The 17,664-nt window shown below is 41.5% G+C and overlaps 1 protein-coding gene across 1 annotated transcript in view; it reads left to right on the top strand.

The window, feature by feature from the left end:
- The first annotated feature begins 6,930 nt into the window (after nt 1-6,930).
- Nucleotides 6,931-17,664, top strand: part of LOC128643247 (metabotropic glutamate receptor 6-like) — a 228,276-nt gene continuing 217,542 nt past the window's right edge. Inside the window, exon 1 of the mRNA XM_053696236.1 lies at nt 6,931-7,413. Within this exon, the coding sequence (XP_053552211.1) occupies nt 6,931-7,413 (483 nt within the window). The remainder of the gene's footprint in view (nt 7,414-17,664) is intronic.

Genomic DNA, 17,664 nt, shown 5'->3' with positions numbered 1-17,664 from the left:
TATAAGCATGTTGAATCACATAACAAACATGATTATAAACCCCCCTGTTCAATAACCCCTCTCAGCAGGAGATATTAACCCTCGATTCCAAGATACTACAAGAGACTCACTGAGACCCTTATGATAAGTTAGACCCGCAAGGTGGTAGCCTCTCGGGAAAACATTCACATTACAGTACAATGAGAATGAAGTAAAATGAAACGATCTTACCGGAATCTACGCAGTGGAACAGGAACACGGCCTTTAAAGTGTGAGGGATAGTAGCATTGCCTCCGCCATGGACTTGAGAGAACAAAGCAGGCAGCGGAGCGAAGTTCGACAACGCTGATTGCTTGAGGAGCTGTTAATCTGAGTCAGGAAAGTTTTGCAGGAAGACTCTCCCTGCATCTCCGGACTCTAACTTTCATCCAAGCCCTCACTGAGAGACTGACAGGACTACTTAAAACGCCTATCCCATGCCGAAGAGTACTACCCTCCATAAGAGACAAAAAGCAAAAAGTTAAAAATTCTGACACTTCTCTGCTAACCTCCTGAGACAAAAGGCAAAGAATAACTGGGGGATGAGGGGAGTGGGAGGCGTATTTAAGCCTTTGGCTGGGGTGTCTTTGCCTCCTCCTGGTGGCAGGTTCTTATTTCCCAAAAGTAATGAATGCAGCTGTGGACTCTTTCCATTTAAGAAGAAAAGACTAACTGCCTTGGTCTTTATTCATTGTGAGGTTGTTCCTTGGTGTTCTGTTTCTCTGCCACTTCTACGACTTTATATTCCATAAATGTGATGGGTCATTGAAAGGGTGATGCTATTTTAATTTGATTCAGTGATTACCTAAGTAATCACCAATTGCACAGAATTCTGCTTCTCTCTCTTGGAGTTGCTTTCTTGGACTGGTATATCTTTGGCAGATCCAATTTTTAGGTTGTGCCATTGCTACCTCTTAAAATTCTTAATTTATTTTGAAGTTTCTTATTTTAATTTATATATATAATCTGCACCATAATTAAAAGGCGGAGCAAAATTATGCTAATTATGTGGGTTTGGCAAAGTGGGCGGAACTTTAGGGCAGGGGGAGTGGTAAAAAAATTTATGCAGGTAATTGATAGCTGCAAAGTGTTTTTTTCAAATGTTAGCAACTATGTTTGAGAGTGTTTGTGGTGTGCGTGTTATATGAGAGTGTGTGGTGTGTGTGTGTTATATGACAGAGTGTGTGTGGTGTGTGTGTTATATGAGAGTGTTTGTGGTGTGTGTTATATGACAGAGTGTGTGTGGTGTGCGTGTTATATGAGAGTGTGTGTGGTGTGTGTGTTATATAACAGAATGTGTGTGGTGTGCGTGTTATATGAGAGTGTGTGTGGTGTGTGTGTTATATGACAGAGTGTGTGTGGTGTGTGTGTTATATGAGAGTGTTTGTGGTGTGTATGTTATATGACAGAATGTGTGTGGTGTGCGTGTTATATGAGAGTGTATGTGGTGTGTGTGTTATATGACAGAGTGTGTGTGGTGTGTGTGTTATATGAGAGTGTTTGTGGTGTGTATGTGCTATATGACAGTGTGTGTTATATGACAGAGTGTATGTGGTGTGCTTGTTATATGACAGAGTGTGTGTGGTGTGTGTGTTATATGAGAGTGTTTGTGGTGTGTATGTTATATGAGAGTGTTTGTGGGGTGCGTGTTATATTATAGAGTGTGTGTGGTGTCATGTACCCATCCCTATCACACTGCACCCATCTCTATCACACAGCACCCATTCCTATCACACAGCACCTATCCTTAGCACACAGCACCCATCCCTATTACACAGCACCCATCCCTATCAAACAGCACCCATTCCTATCACACAGCACCTACCCTTATCACACAGCACCCATTCCTATCACGCAGCACCCATTCCTATCACACAGCACCCATCCCTATCACACAGCACTCATCCCTATCAAACAGTACCCATCCCTATCATACTGCACCCATTACTATCACACAGCACCCATTACCGTTACACAGCACCTATCCTTATCACACAGCACCCATCCCTATCACACAGCACCCATCCCTATCACACAGCACCCATCCCTATTACACAGCACCCATCCCTATCACACAGCACTCATCCCTATTGCACAGCACCCATCCCTATCATACTGCACCCATCCCTATCATACTACACCCATTCCTATCACACCAGCACCCATCCCTATCACACAGCACCCATCCCTATCACACAGCACCCATCCCTATCATACAGCACCCATCCCTATAACGCAGCACCCATCCCTATCACACAGCACCCATTCCTATCACACAGCACCTATCCTTATCACACAGCACCCATCCCTATCATACTGCACCCATCCCTATCACACAGCACCCATCCCTATCACACAGCACCCATCCCTATCATACAGCACTCATCCCTATCACACAGCACCCATTCCTATCACACATCACCCATCCCTATCATACAGCACCTATCCCTATCACACAGCACCCATCCCTATCACACAGCACCCATCCCTATCATACAGCACCCATCCCTATCACACAGCACCCATCCTTATCACACAGCACCCATCCCTATCATACAGCACCTATCCCTATCACACAGCACCCATCCCTATCATACAGCACCCATCCCTATCACACAGCACCCATCCCTATCATACAGCACCTATCCCTATCACACAGCACCCATCCCTATCACACAGCACCCATCCCTATCATACAGCACCTTTCCTTATCACACAGCACCCATCCCTATCACACAGAACCCATCCCTATCTCACAGCACCCATCCCTATCACACAGCACCCATGCCTATTACACAGCACCTACCCTTATCACACAGCACCCATCCCTATCATACTGCACCCATTCCTATCACACAGCACCCATCTCTATCACACAGCACCCATTCCTATCACACAGCACCTATCCTTATCACACAGCACCCATCTCTATCACACAGCACCCATTCCAATCACACAGCACCCATCCCTATCATACAGAACACATCCCTATCATACAGCACCCATTCCTATCACACATCACCCATTCCTATCATACTGCACCCATTACTATCACACAGCACCCATTCCTATCATACTGCACCCATTACTATCGCACAGCACCCATCACTATCACACAGCACCTATCCTTATCACACAGCACCCATCCCTATCACACTGCACCCATCCCTATCACACTGCACCCATCCCTATCACACAGCACCCATCCCTATAACACTGAACCCATCCCTATCATACAGCACTCATGCCTATTACACAGCAGCTACCCTTATCACACAGCACCCATCCCTATCATACTGCACCCATTCCTATCACACAGCACCCATCTCTATCATACAGCACTCATGCCTATTACACAGCAGCTACCCTTATCACACAGCACCCATCCCTATCATACTGCACCCATTCCTATCACACAGCACCCATCTCTATCACACAGCACCCATTCCTATCACACAGCACCTATCCTTATCACACAGCACCCATCTCTATCACACAGCACCCATTCCAATCACACAGCACCCATCCCTCTCATACTGCACCCATTCCTATCACACAGCACCTATCCTTATCACACAGCACCCATTCCTATCATACTGCACCCATTCCTATCACACAGCACCCATTCCTATCATACTGCACCCATTACTATCACACAGCACCCATCCCTATCACACAGCACCCATCCCTATCACACTGCACCCATCCCTATCACACAGCACCCATCCCTATCATACAGCACTCATCCCTATCACACAGCACCCATCCCTATCACACTGCACCCATCCCTATCACACAGCACCCATCCCTATCACACAGAACCCATCCCTATCATACAGCACCCATCCCTATCATACAGCACCCATCCCTATCATACAGCACTCATCCCTATCACACTGCACCCATCCCTATCACACTGCACCCATCCCTATCACACAGCACCCATCCCTATCACACAGAACCCATCCCTATCATACAGCACACATCCCTATCACACAGCACCCATCCCTATCACACAGCACCCATCCCTATCACACAGCACCCATCCCTATCACACAGCACCCATCCCTATCACACAGAACCCATCCCTATCATACAGCACCCATCCCTATCACACTGCACCCATCCCCATCACACAGCACCCATCCCTATCACACAGCACCCATCCCTATCACACAGCACCCATCCCTATTACACAGCACCCATCCCTATCACACAGCACCCATCCATATCATACAGCACCCATCCCAATTACACAGCACTTATCCCTATCACACAGTACCCATCCCTATTACACAGCACCCATCCCTATCACACAGCACCCATCCCTATCACACAGAACCCATCCCTATCATACAGCACCCATCCCTATCACACTGCACCCATCCCTATCACACTGCACCCATCCCTATCATACAGCACCCATCCCTATCACACAGCACCCATCCCTATCACACAGCACCCATCCCTATCATACAGCACCCATCCCTATCACACAGAACCCATCCCTATCATACAGCACCCATCCCTATCACACAGCACCCATCCCTATCACACTGCACCCATCCCTATCACACTGCACCCATCCCTATCACACAGCACCCATCCCTATCACACAGAACCCATCCCTATCATACAGCACCCATCCCTATCATACAGCACCCATCCCTATCACACAGCACCCATCCCTATTACACAGCACCCACCCTATCATACAGCACCCATCCCTATCACACAGCACCCATCCCTATTACACAGCACCCACCCTATCATACAGCACCCATCCCTATCACACAGCACCCATCCCTATCACACAGAACCCATCCCTATCATACAGCACCCATCCCTATCATACAGCACCCATCCCTATCACACAGCACCCATCCCTATCACACAGCACCCATCCCTATCATACAGCACCCATCCCTATCATACAGCACCCATCCCAATCGCACAGCACCCATCCCTATCACACTGCACCCATCCCTATCACACTGCACCCATCCCTATCACACAGCACCCATCCCTATCACACTGCACCCATCCCTATCACACAGCACCCATCTCTATCACACAGAACCCATCCCTATCACACTGCACCCATCCCTATCACACAGCACCCACCCTATCATACAGCACCCATCCCAATCGCACAGCACCCATCCCTATCACACTGCACCCATCCCTATCACACTGCACCCATCCCTATCACACAGCACCCATCCCTATCACACTGCACCCATCCCTATCACACAGCACCCATCCCTATCACACAGAACCCATCCCTATCACACTGCACCCATCCCTATCACACAGCACCCATCCCTATCACACTGCACCCATCCCTATCACACAGCACCCATCTCTATCACACAGAACCCATCCCTATCACACTGCACCCATCCCTATCACACAGCACCCATCCATATCACACAGCACCCATCCCTATCACACAGCACCCATCCCTATCACACAGCACCCATCCCAATCGCACAGCACCCATCCCTATCACACAGCACCCATCCCTATCACACAGCACCCATCCCTATCACACAGAACCCATCCCTATCACACAGCACCCATCCCTATCACACAGCACCCATCCCTATCACACATCACCCATCCCTATCACACAGCACCCATCCCTATCACACAGCACCCATCCCTATCACACAGAACCCATCCCTATCACACAGCACCCATCCCTATCACACAGCACCCATCCCTATCACACATCACCCATCCCTATCACACAGAACCCATCCCTATCACACAGCACCCATCCCTATCACACAGCACCCATCCCAATCGCACAGCACCCATCCCCATCACACAGCACCCATCCCTATCACACAGCACCCATCCCTATCACACAGCACCCATCCCTATCACACAGAACCCATCCATATCACACAGCACCCATCCCTATCATACAGCACCCATCCCTATTACACAGAACCCATCCCTATCACACAGCACCCATCCCTATCACACAGAACCCATCCATATCACACAGCACCCATCCCTATCATACAGCACCTATCCTTATCACACAGCACCCATCCCTATCATACAGCACCCATCCCTATCACACAGAACCCATCCCTATCACACAGCACCCATTCCACTATGATAGCCCTTATCCTTTTCACTGCCCCGTCCATCTCACTACATCCCCATTTTTCTCACCATTCACCATTTCTCATACATAACATGTTCCTTTCACTCTTCCTTTCAGGCAGTCTGCATCCTATGAAACCCAAAGTTTGTCTTTCATTATTCAGATAGATAATACTATTTTTAAAAAGTTTCCAATGTACTTCTATGATCAGATTTACTTTGTTCCCATGTTATTCTTTGAAGAGATACCTAGGTAGGAACAGCGCACATGCCTGAAGCACTACATGGCAGGAAAAAGTGCTGCTATCTAGTGTTGAATGTATAACATTGTTGCAAAACTGCTACCATATAGTGCTGCAGACACGAGCACACTCCTGAGCTTACAGCTCTGCTTTTCGACAAAGGATAACAAGAAGATGAAGATAATTTGATAAAAGAAGTAAACTGGAAAGTTGTTCAAAATTGTATGTTAGGTGTGAATCATGCAAGAAACATTTTGGGTTTTGCATCCCTTTAAGTCCCTGTCATAAAACCTCCACCCACTCACAACCTTTACACAACCTCTAACTCTTGTGCACAACTTCCATCTTACAACCTACTTGTTTGCCAAAATATACATATTTACAGTTTACCGCTTTATAGACAATCATTATGTAGCCTTCCTCATTGCTTTCTTTCAATGTCATTTTCTCTCTCCCTAGGCTCTAAATAATTCTATGATAATGGACAGGCAGCCTGAATGATAGAAAAAATAGAGAAATCCGTCCTCACTCCAGAGGATCCTGGAAAGACATGAGACGTATGTTATCTCCCAGAAGCCTCCTCTTCTTTCTTCTATTGCACAGAGGGCTTCAGGCTCAGCAGAGCACGCAACCCCATTCAATAAAAATAGATGGGGACATCACTCTGGGAGGACTTTTCCCTGTTCATGCCAAGGGCCCAGCAGGGATACCATGTGGAGAGATAAAGAAGGAAGCTGGAATCCATCGAATGGAAGCTATGCTTTATGCATTGGATCAAATTAATGGAGATCCTGAACTACTTCCTAACCTGACACTTGGAGCCCGTCTTCTGGATACTTGTTCAAGGGATACTTATGCCTTGGAACAGTCACTCACATTTGTGCAAGCCATGATCCAGAAAGACACTTCTGACATTCGCTGCGCCAATGGAGAACCACCTATTCTTAGCCGTCCAGAGAGGGTTGTAGGTGTGATTGGTGCATCTGCTAGTTCAGTCTCCATCATGGTCGCCAACGTGCTAAGGCTATTTGCAGTAAGATATAAATATATTTTCCTTAATGCAGTATATTCTTATGTTTCAAACTCTATACTATGGAATATCTGTAGCCCCTCACCAGCAATCCCCATCTTAAAAGTGTGTAGAGATACGACCCTGTTTAGCATAAGACTAAAAGGTGGCATAACTGAGTTGGGTGACACACCAACGCATCCTTCAAAAGCAAACATTGCGGTTAAGAAGTTACATTATTGGTAGACAACACCCAACACATAGAAAACCTTACTTTTCTGGGAGGCGGCTAAATTAGTACTCAGCAGGGCGGTGAAGTCATATGCGGTGGGCTCAAGAAAAAATATAAACAAAAGGATGAATTGCTCCTTAGACAACTCCAAAATGCGAGGAATCGTCTTCCAAAAGATTAATGTCTTCCAAAGATTAATAAGTTAAATACACGGCCCAATACTATACTAGCCATTAAATTAAGGGATCCACGCAGGAAAAAGATATCCATACAACCTTCACTAAATACTATAAGTTATATGCAAATCAAGAAATTGACTCTGTCCCTAAAACTGGATTCTGGCAGGATACACTTCTTCCACAGTTAGACAAGGATCAACTACAAGGTCTAAATGCACCTATCTTTGCATCAGAGGTTCTTAGTTCTATAGACGCATTACCATTAGAAAAAAAATGGTATCAGATAGGTTATCAGGGGAATTCTGCAAACTGCTTAAACTAGAGATTGCAGATTTCCTCTCTAGCGGCTAGATTTAGAGTTTGGCGTTAGCCGTGAAAACCAGCGTTAGAGGCTCCTAACGCTGGTTTTAGGCTACCGCCGGTATTTGGAGTCAGTGATTAAAGGGTCTAACGCTCACTTTTCAGCCGCAACTTTTCCATACCGCAGATCCCCTTAGGTCAATTGCGTATCCTATCTTTTCAATGGGATCTTTCTAACGCTGGTATTTAGAGTCGTTTCTGAAGTGAGCGTTAGAGCTCTAACGACAAAACTCCAGCCGCAGGAAAAAAGTAGGAGTTAAGAGCTTTCTGGGCTAACGCCGGTTCATAAAGCTCTTAACTACTGTACCCTAAAGTACACTAACACCCATAAACTACCTATGTACCCCTAAACCGAGGTCCCCCCACATCGCCGCCACTCGATTAAAATTTTTTAACCCCTAATCTGCCGACCGCCAACTACGTTATCCTTATGTACCCCTAATCTGCTGCCCCTAACACCGCCGACCCCTATATTATATTTATTAACCCCTAATCTGCCCCCCTCAACGTCGCCTCCACCTGCCTACACTTATTAACCCCTAATCTGCCGAGCGGACCTGAGCGCTACTATAATAAAGTTATTAACCCTTAATCCGCCTCACTAACCCTATCATAAATAGTATTAACCCCTAATCTGCCCTCCCTAACATCGCCGACACCTACCTTCAATTATTAACCCCTAATCTGACGACCGGAGCTCACCGCTACTATAATAAATGGATTAACCCCTAAAGCTAAGTGTAACCATCAACACTAACACCCCCCTAACTTAAATATAATTTAAATCTAACGAAATTAATTAACTCTTATTAAATAAATTATTCCTATTTAAAGCTAAATACTTACCTGTAAAATACATCCTAATATAGCTACAATATAAATTATAATTATATTATAGCTATTTTAGGATTAATATTTATTTTACAGGTAACTTTGTAATTATTTTAACCAGGTACAATAGCTATTAAATAGTTAAGAACTATTTAATAGTTACCTAGTTAAAATAATAACAAATGTACCTGTAAAATAAATCCTAACCTAAGTTATAATTAAACCTAACACTACACTATCAATAAATAAATTAAATACAATTCCTACAAATAAATACAATTACATAAACTAACTAAAGTACAAAAAATAAAAAAGAACTAAGTTACAAAAAATAAAAAAATATTTACCAACATTAGAAAAATATTACAACAATTTTAAACTAATTACACCTACTCTAAGCCCCCTAATAAAATAACAAAGACCCCCAAAATAAAAAAATTCCCTACCCTATTCTAAATTAATAAATGTAAAAGCTTTTTTACCTTACCAGCCCTGAACAGGGCCCTTTGCGGGGCATGCCCCAAGAAAATCAGCTCTTTTGCCTATAAAAAAAAACATACAATACCCCCCCCAACATTACAACCCACCACCCACATACCCCTAATCTAACCCAAACCCCCCTTAAATAAACCTAACACTAAGCCCCTGAAGATCTTCCTACCTTGTCTTCACCATCCAGGTATCACCAATCCGTCCTGGCATCCGGTGCTGAAGAGGTCCAGAAGAGGCTCCAAAGTCTTCCTCCTATCCGGCAAGAAGAGGACATCCGGACCGGCAAACATCTTCTCCAAGCGGCATCTTCGATCTTCTTCCATCCGGTGCGGAGCGGGTCCATCTTGAAGCAGCCGACGCGGATCCATCCTCTTCTTCCGTTGTCTCCCGACGAATGACGGTTCCTTTAAGGGACGTCATCCAAGATGGCGTCCCTCGAATTCCGATTGGCTGATAGGATTCTATCAGCCAATCGGAATTAAGGTAGGAATATTCTGATTGGCTGATGGAATCAGCCAATCAGAATCAAGTTCAATCCTATTGGCTGATCCAATCAGCCAATCAGATTGACCTCGCATTCTATTGGCTGTTCCGATCAGCCAATAGAATGCGAGCTCAATCTGATTGGCTGATTGGATCAGCCAATCGGATTGAACTTGATTCTGATTGGCTGATTCCATCAGCCAATCAGAATATTCCTACCTTAATTCCGATTGGCTGATAGAATCCTATCAGCCAATCGGAATTCGAGGGACGCCATCTTGGATGACGTCCCTTAAAGGAACCGTCATTCGTCGGGAGACAACGGAAGAAGAGGATGGATCCGCGTCGGCTGCTTCAAGATGGACCCGCTCCGCACCGGATGGAAGAAGATAGAAGATGCCGCTTGGAGAAGATGTTTGCCGGTCCGGATGTCCTCTTCTTGCCGGATAGGAGGAAGACTTTGGAGCCTCTTCTGGACCTCTTCAGCACCGGATGCCAGGACGGATCGGTGATACCTGGATGGTGAAGACAAGGTAGGAAGATCTTCAGGGGCTTAGTGTTAGGTTTATTTAAGGGGGGTTTGGGTTAGATTAGGGGTATGTGGGTGGTGGGTTGTAATGTTGGGGGGGGGTATTGTATGTTTTTTTTTACAGGCAAAAGAGCTGATTTTCTTGGGGCATGCCCCGCAAAGGGCCCTGTTCAGGGCTGGTAAGGTAAAAGAGCTTTTACATTTATTAATTTAGAATAGGGTAGGGAATTTTTTATTTTGGGGGTCTTTGTTATTTTATTAGGGGGCTTAGAGTAGGTGTAATTAGTTTAAAATTGTTGTAATATTTTTCTAATGTTGGTAAATATTTTTTTATTTTTTGTAACTTAGTTCTTTTTTATTTTTTGTACTTTAGTTAGTTTATGTAATTGTATTTATTTGTAGGAATTGTATATAATTTATTTATTGATAGTGTAGTGTTAGGTTAATTGTAGGTAATTGTAGGTATTTTATTTAATTAATTTATTGATAGGGTAGTGTTAGGTTTAATTATAACTTAGGTTAGGATTTATTTTACAGGTACATTTGTTATTATTTTAACTAGGTAACTATTAAATAGTTCTTAACTATTTAATAGCTATTGTACCTGGTTAAAATAATTACAAAGTTACCTGTAAAATAAATATTAATCCTAAAATAGCTATAATATAATTATAATTTATATTGTAGCTATATTAGGATTTATTTTACAGGTAAGTATTTAGCTTTAAATAGGAATAATTTATTTAATAAGAGTTAATTAATTTCGTTAGATTTAAATTATATTTAAGTTAGGGGGGTGTTAGTGTTAGGGTTAGACTTAGCTTTAGGGGTTAATCCATTTATTATAGTAGCGATGAGCTCCGGTCGTCAGATTAGGGGTTAATAATTGAAGTTAGGTGTCGGCGATGTTAGGGAGGGCAGATTAGGGGTTAATACTATTTATGATAGGGTTAGTGAGGCGGATTAGGGGTTAATAACTTTATTATGATAGCGGTGCGGTCCGCTCGGCAGATTAGGGGTTAATAAGTGTAGGCAGGTGGAGGCGACGTTGAGGGGGGCAGATTAGGGGTTAATAAATATAATATAGGGGTCGGCGGTGTTAGGGGCAGCAGATTAGGGGTACATAGGGATAATGTAAGTTGCGGCGGTTTACGGAGCGGAAGATTAGGGGTTAATAATATAATGCAGGGGTCAGCGATAGCGGGGGCGGCAGAGTAGGGGTTAATAAGTGTAAGGTTAGGGGTGTTTAGACTCGGGGTTCATGTTAGAGTGTTAGGTGCAGACGTAGGAAGTGTTTCCCCATAGGAAACAATGGGGCTGCGTTAGGAGCTGAACGCTGCTTTTTTGCAGGTGTTAGGTTTTTTTTCAGCTCAAACAGCCCCATTGTTTCCTATGGGAGAATCGTGCACGAGCACGTTTTTGATGCTGGCCGCGTCCGTAAGCAACTCTGGTATCGAGAGTTGCATTTGCGGTAAAAATGCTCTACGCTCCTTTTTTGGAGCCTAACGCAGCATTTTTTGGAACTCTCGATACCAGAGTTAATTTTATGGTGCGGCCAGAAAAAAGCCTGCGGAGCGTTAACAGCCCATCTACCGCCAAACTCCAAATCTAGGCCTAAGTTTTTTAATGGCACTATGAATGGTAGGGTGAGACTATCTCAAAGATTTGCAGTAGCTAATTTAATGGTCATCCCTAAACCGGATAGAGATCCATAACATACAGAATCATACTGACCCATATCTCTCCTTAACTTCCCAGGACATACTTGAAAACGAGAGAAATCTCAATCTATCCTTCCTGGTAAAATATTTTATAAATAAATAAAACTTTGATTATAAATAATTTACTAAAATCCTAGAAAATAGGTTAGGTATTCACTTGCCACGTTTGATTCATAATAACCAAACCAGTTTTGTGAAGGGTAGGATCCTGGTGGTAAACATGAAAAAACTACAATTCATCTTAACCTCTTATTGGAATATCCACAAAGATGGGAGCTCTTAGAATCTTGAGCAGATGTGTTTGCTGCTTTTTAATGCTGAAAAAGAATTTAACAAGACCCTTTGGGACTATTTATTCACAACTTTGGCAAAATTTGGCATTCATGGCCCGTTTCTTCATGCTATTCAAAATATTTACAATATTACACAAGCAGCAGTACTAATTAATGGAACACCTTCAGCTCCCTTCCCTCTTCAAAGGGTGTCCCCTGTCTCCACTCCTCTTTGACCTCGCTATACAAGCACAGACGCTCTGGATTTTCCTTGTTAATATTCCTAAAATAATGCAGATAATATCTGAATTTGGCAATGTATCTGGATAAGAAATTAACAAGGAAAATCCAGAGCGTCTGTGCTTGTGTAACCAGAGTCTATCTTTACCACTGGAGTTTAAATTTAAACTAATAAATAGCAATTTCAAATACCTATGTATAGTCTTCTCTAGAGATCCTAAACAGTGGTAGGAATGTAATTACCATCCACTGATTAAAGAATTGCAACAAAGTATTGTGAATTGGACTAACCTTCCAATTATGCTCTCAGATAGAGTAGGCTTAATAAAAATGATTCTATTCGCTAAGTTATTATACACCTTTCAAATACTCCCAGAACTTATATGTAGAAAGGACCATAAAACACTACAATTTTAAACTTTATTTAAAATAGTAAAAAACACAGTATTCATTACTTCAAGATGATGAGGCATATTTAAGAAATGTCTTGCGGACCTGATCCGACAGTGCGGACCGCCAGCAGGGAGCTGTCAATCAACCCGATCGTACTCGATCGGGTTGAATTGTTGCGATTCCTGTCCGCCTGCTCAGAGCAGGCGGACAGGGTTATGGAGCAGTGGTCTTTGTGACCGCTGCTTCATAACTGCTGTTTCTGGCGAGTCTGAAGACTCGCCAGAAACACAGGCCGTCAAGCTCCTTTCGGAGCTTGATAGATAGGCCCCGATGGGTCCAGTATCATCAGGAGGACTTGCCCATCCAAACCTTGAATACTATAACTGAAGAGAGGAAATAAAGATGCTGAGTCCCAAAGTATATCCATAGGTTTATTGGATACGGGCCTACTCATGTATCAAGGTGTTCCCTTTGTCTGATGCATTTCACGCATGCGTACATGTGCTTCATCAGAAAGACTATACTATAACTGGGCAGCACTAGCTAAATGATTTACTGGTTTCTGAGTTAAAATCATTTTACTAATCAGAAGCTTAAAGAGGAGGCAATAAAACCCTGGTCACTTGCTATGCATATGCCTTAATCACAAACCTGAGGCCATTGTAGGGGCCATCTTCCTCTTTTCTACCAACCAATGTGGTCTTGGTGAAATATTTGTAAATTGTTCAGTTACGTACACAGAACAACTATGTACCTTTACTTGCAGGGTAGCCCCAACTTTCAGGCAGGTTTTACAAGTAAGGCATTCGTCAAGGTAAGGATGGGAGTGACGTCAATTTGTCAAGTATTGTCAAATGAGGGGAATACAGTACTCTCCTTTAGAGAGTTACAATCTCAACATGGTATACCCCACTCACACCACTTTGCCTATCTCGAAATGTGAGAATATGTTAGTGAATTGTTGAAATCAAAGACTATGCCAGACAGTAATAATGACATTTACAAACTAGTTATCTGGGCTAAAATTCGGTTGACTTTCTCTCACATACAAGTTATTACAGAAACACACTAATAAGCTAACCAAAAATTTGAATAGGAAATGGACTACTCTCCTGGGAAGTGAGCTGCTGGAACTATTACTATCACATAGTATTAAAAGTGTCAGAAAGCGATACTATCTGCTGAGATACGTGAGTCGCATCCTAAAATCTTACACAAAACATACATTACCCCTAAAATCATCTGGTTCCTGCCCAAAATGCGCTTTCCAGGATCCAGATATCCCACATATGTTGTTAAATTGCCCTTGTTTGACAAGATTTTCGGGTATGATAAGACAGTGGTTGGGATTCATTTGCCCCCAACAGATTAGCATAGCATTACTCCAGAGGTTGTAATATTTCTGAAAATAAATGCAGTTGCAAAGGATAACCTATTGTTCTTATACAATATTATACTTCACGCAAGGAAGATTATTCTTTCGCTATGGTTGCAGAAATCACCACCTACTTTGCCCAAGTTAAAATCATCACTAATGAAACAATTGGTCTACAAACAGGCATGGTATTTTTAGGTGATTATTGATGGTTACAATTTATTAGGCCTTAATCAACAAACTACCCCCATACCTGTAGGGGGTTGATTAAGTGATTATTGATGTTTACCATTTGATTAGGTGATTAGGTTAGGGCAGCTTAGGGGTTAATAGTGCATTTATCTAAAATATTTTTAAAAAATATGCATTCTTATGTGCGACTCATATTCTTTTAACTATTGTATATAAATTAATATTTATTTTTCTTTTCTTGTGTTTTTTATTTTAAATATAAATATATATTCTATCATTTATATTCATGTTACAAAAGGCATTAGTGTTATAATTGTTTTATAGCATAACAGTCATGCAGTTATGTGATTTTATAATTATAATGCAACTGTCTTTTATAACTAAAATATCTATTTTAAAAATATATTTATATTTACAATAATAAATGCATAAAGAGAGAATATCTACATTTTAATTTATATATCCAATGCTTAAACTAATATGCATTATACATGACCATGCATTTCCCCCCCCCCAAAGATTGTAGATATAATGTAGATTGATATTCAATATTTAAACAGTTGTGCATGTATGTTGCATAATGCTTTAAGTATTGCATATACATTAAAATGTATTTATGTAAGCGTGTTGTGTTTATTAGTGATAACATAGATATATATATATGTTAATAAATAGTCAGTAGTATTTGATGTGTCCCCCATTCTCCCAGAAGGTAGCACACCCAAACAAGTGGCACCCCTAGATGCCTCATCAAATAGGCGACAACATACTAAAAGACCGACTTGATCCCTTGCAGCCTACTCGATCGACACCCCTTTTAAGTAGTAGCAGACTGGGGCTCAGGGACGTGCAGTAATAGGAGGCAGGGGAGGCAGTGCCTCCCCTGTCCAATCAGGGAAAAAAGATTTAAATAATAATCAGGGAAAAAAGATTTAAATAATATTTATTAAAAATAAAAAATAGTGTTTTTTTTTTATTATTATTATTTTTTGCCACGCCCACCCCCGCACCAAGGGTACCCCCCCACCCCCAGATGGAGATTTTACCCACACTCATTATTATTTTATTTTAATGCGTCCAGTGAGCTAGTCCTCTGCCCTCCAATAATTGCGCAACATGGATCTAAATTACAATCCTCTTCTTACTTACAGCTGCGCCACCCACTGGTGACTCGCCGGGCCCTCATAGTAGCTCTAATGGAGCTGCTAATTTACATAGTGTTAGAGTTTATAAGTCTAACAACAATACAATTATTTCTGCAGCACATATGTATCTTGATCTTACTTTTCAAATTCTTAATATGTCCTTATGTATTCCCCTTATTGGTAACAGTTCATTTACTGACTCTTTTCCTTATTGATTGTAAGCTTAAGGCTGATATCGTTTTGAGCTTAAAGAGTGATGATAGTCTTTTTTATAAACAATTACATGCACATCTATCATGTTTCTTATTCCCCCTTTAGCACTGAGCCAACTGATCATTGTGTACTTTTAGAATTCATAGTATATTGTTTATTAACAATTTCCGATCCAAAGGCTCTCTTTACAAATGAAACTATATTCTGCTTTACTAAAACTCCATATCATGAGTAGTACAAGGTGTTAGTTTTTGCAAAGAGATAAAAAAAAAACAACTTTACACTGTTTTTGATCATTTTTTCTTCTAAAAAACCAAAACACTACACAGTCACATATCTAGCTATATATGTGGTATGGGTGCATGCGTGTGTTTTTTTTATATGGGTGACCGTGTGTGTGTATGTGTTTATATGGTTGCATATGTGTATTGGTGCATGTGTGTGGATAAGTGTGTGTTTATATACAGTATGTGTGTGTTTTTGGAACTTTGGTACTTAAAGTCAAATGTCACATATACACATACATAGGCTGCAAACAAATATTTTATTTTATAAATTTCTATGTGATATATATTTTAAGTTTTGTTTCTTAATTAATGACAAATATTAAAGGGACATAAAACACATTTTTTCTTTTATGATTCATATAGAGCATACTTTTCAGCGCTATACAAATAAATTATAATAACAATTCATGTAAATATAATAAATGTTAACAACTTTTAAATATACTTGTAATCATTTTTTTTCTTCATTCTCTTGGTATCCTTTGTAAAAAAGCATACTTAGAAAGGCTCAGGAGCAGCAATGCACTATTGGAAGCTAGCTGCTGATTGGTGGCATCACGTCTTTGCTTCTTGTCATTGGCTCACCTAATGTTTCAGCTAGCTCACTGTAGTGTACTGCTGCTCTTTCAACAAAGTATACCAAGAGAATGACGCAAATTAGATAATAGAAGTAAACTGGAAGTTGTTTCAAAGTATAGTCTCTATCTAAATCATGAAAGAATACTTTTGGAGTGCATATCCCTTTAATAAGCAATCAATTGTGAATTAAACTATTTAAACATTTTTTTTATTTAGAATGAATAAAATAATTTAACTTTTCTGCTTTTCTTTTTTTGTATCTTCATTTTATGTAGCTGTGTGGTACCTCTACTTAGAGTAGGAATACAATTAGTGGACCTTACTTGTGCATCTATATTTTTTTTAAACAAATAGCAATAGTATTTTTTATATTTGGAGAGTGACATAATTACACTAGTGAGAGTGTGTGAGTTTGTGAGTGTATATATGGAGCTTTCTGGCTAATAATTGTTTTTAACTGACTGGTACATCATAGTAATATTCTTCCACCAAATATATAGGTTTAGTATGTGTATGGATATTGGTCTGTGTGGCTTTAAGTCCTGCACCTCTCCCATCTGTGGCCAGGGCATTGAACTAGGCATCAGTGTTTATTTTCTATGGGTTGTGTTGCCATTCCAACTCTCTATCCTATAAAATAAGAATCTGTGACTTTTGAGTACTGTTGTGTTAAAATAACTTTTAAATGGGGGCTCCCAGAATAGACCACATTTTCAGACCAGTGCTCAGTGTATGGGAGAGGTACAAAATAT

Source organism: Bombina bombina, chromosome 12 (assembly GCF_027579735.1).
Source record: "Bombina bombina isolate aBomBom1 chromosome 12, aBomBom1.pri, whole genome shotgun sequence".
NCBI classification, from domain to species: domain Eukaryota; kingdom Metazoa; phylum Chordata; class Amphibia; order Anura; family Bombinatoridae; genus Bombina; species Bombina bombina.
The sequence above is the reverse complement of the archived record's forward strand: the minus strand, read 5'-3'. Positions and strand labels throughout refer to the sequence as shown.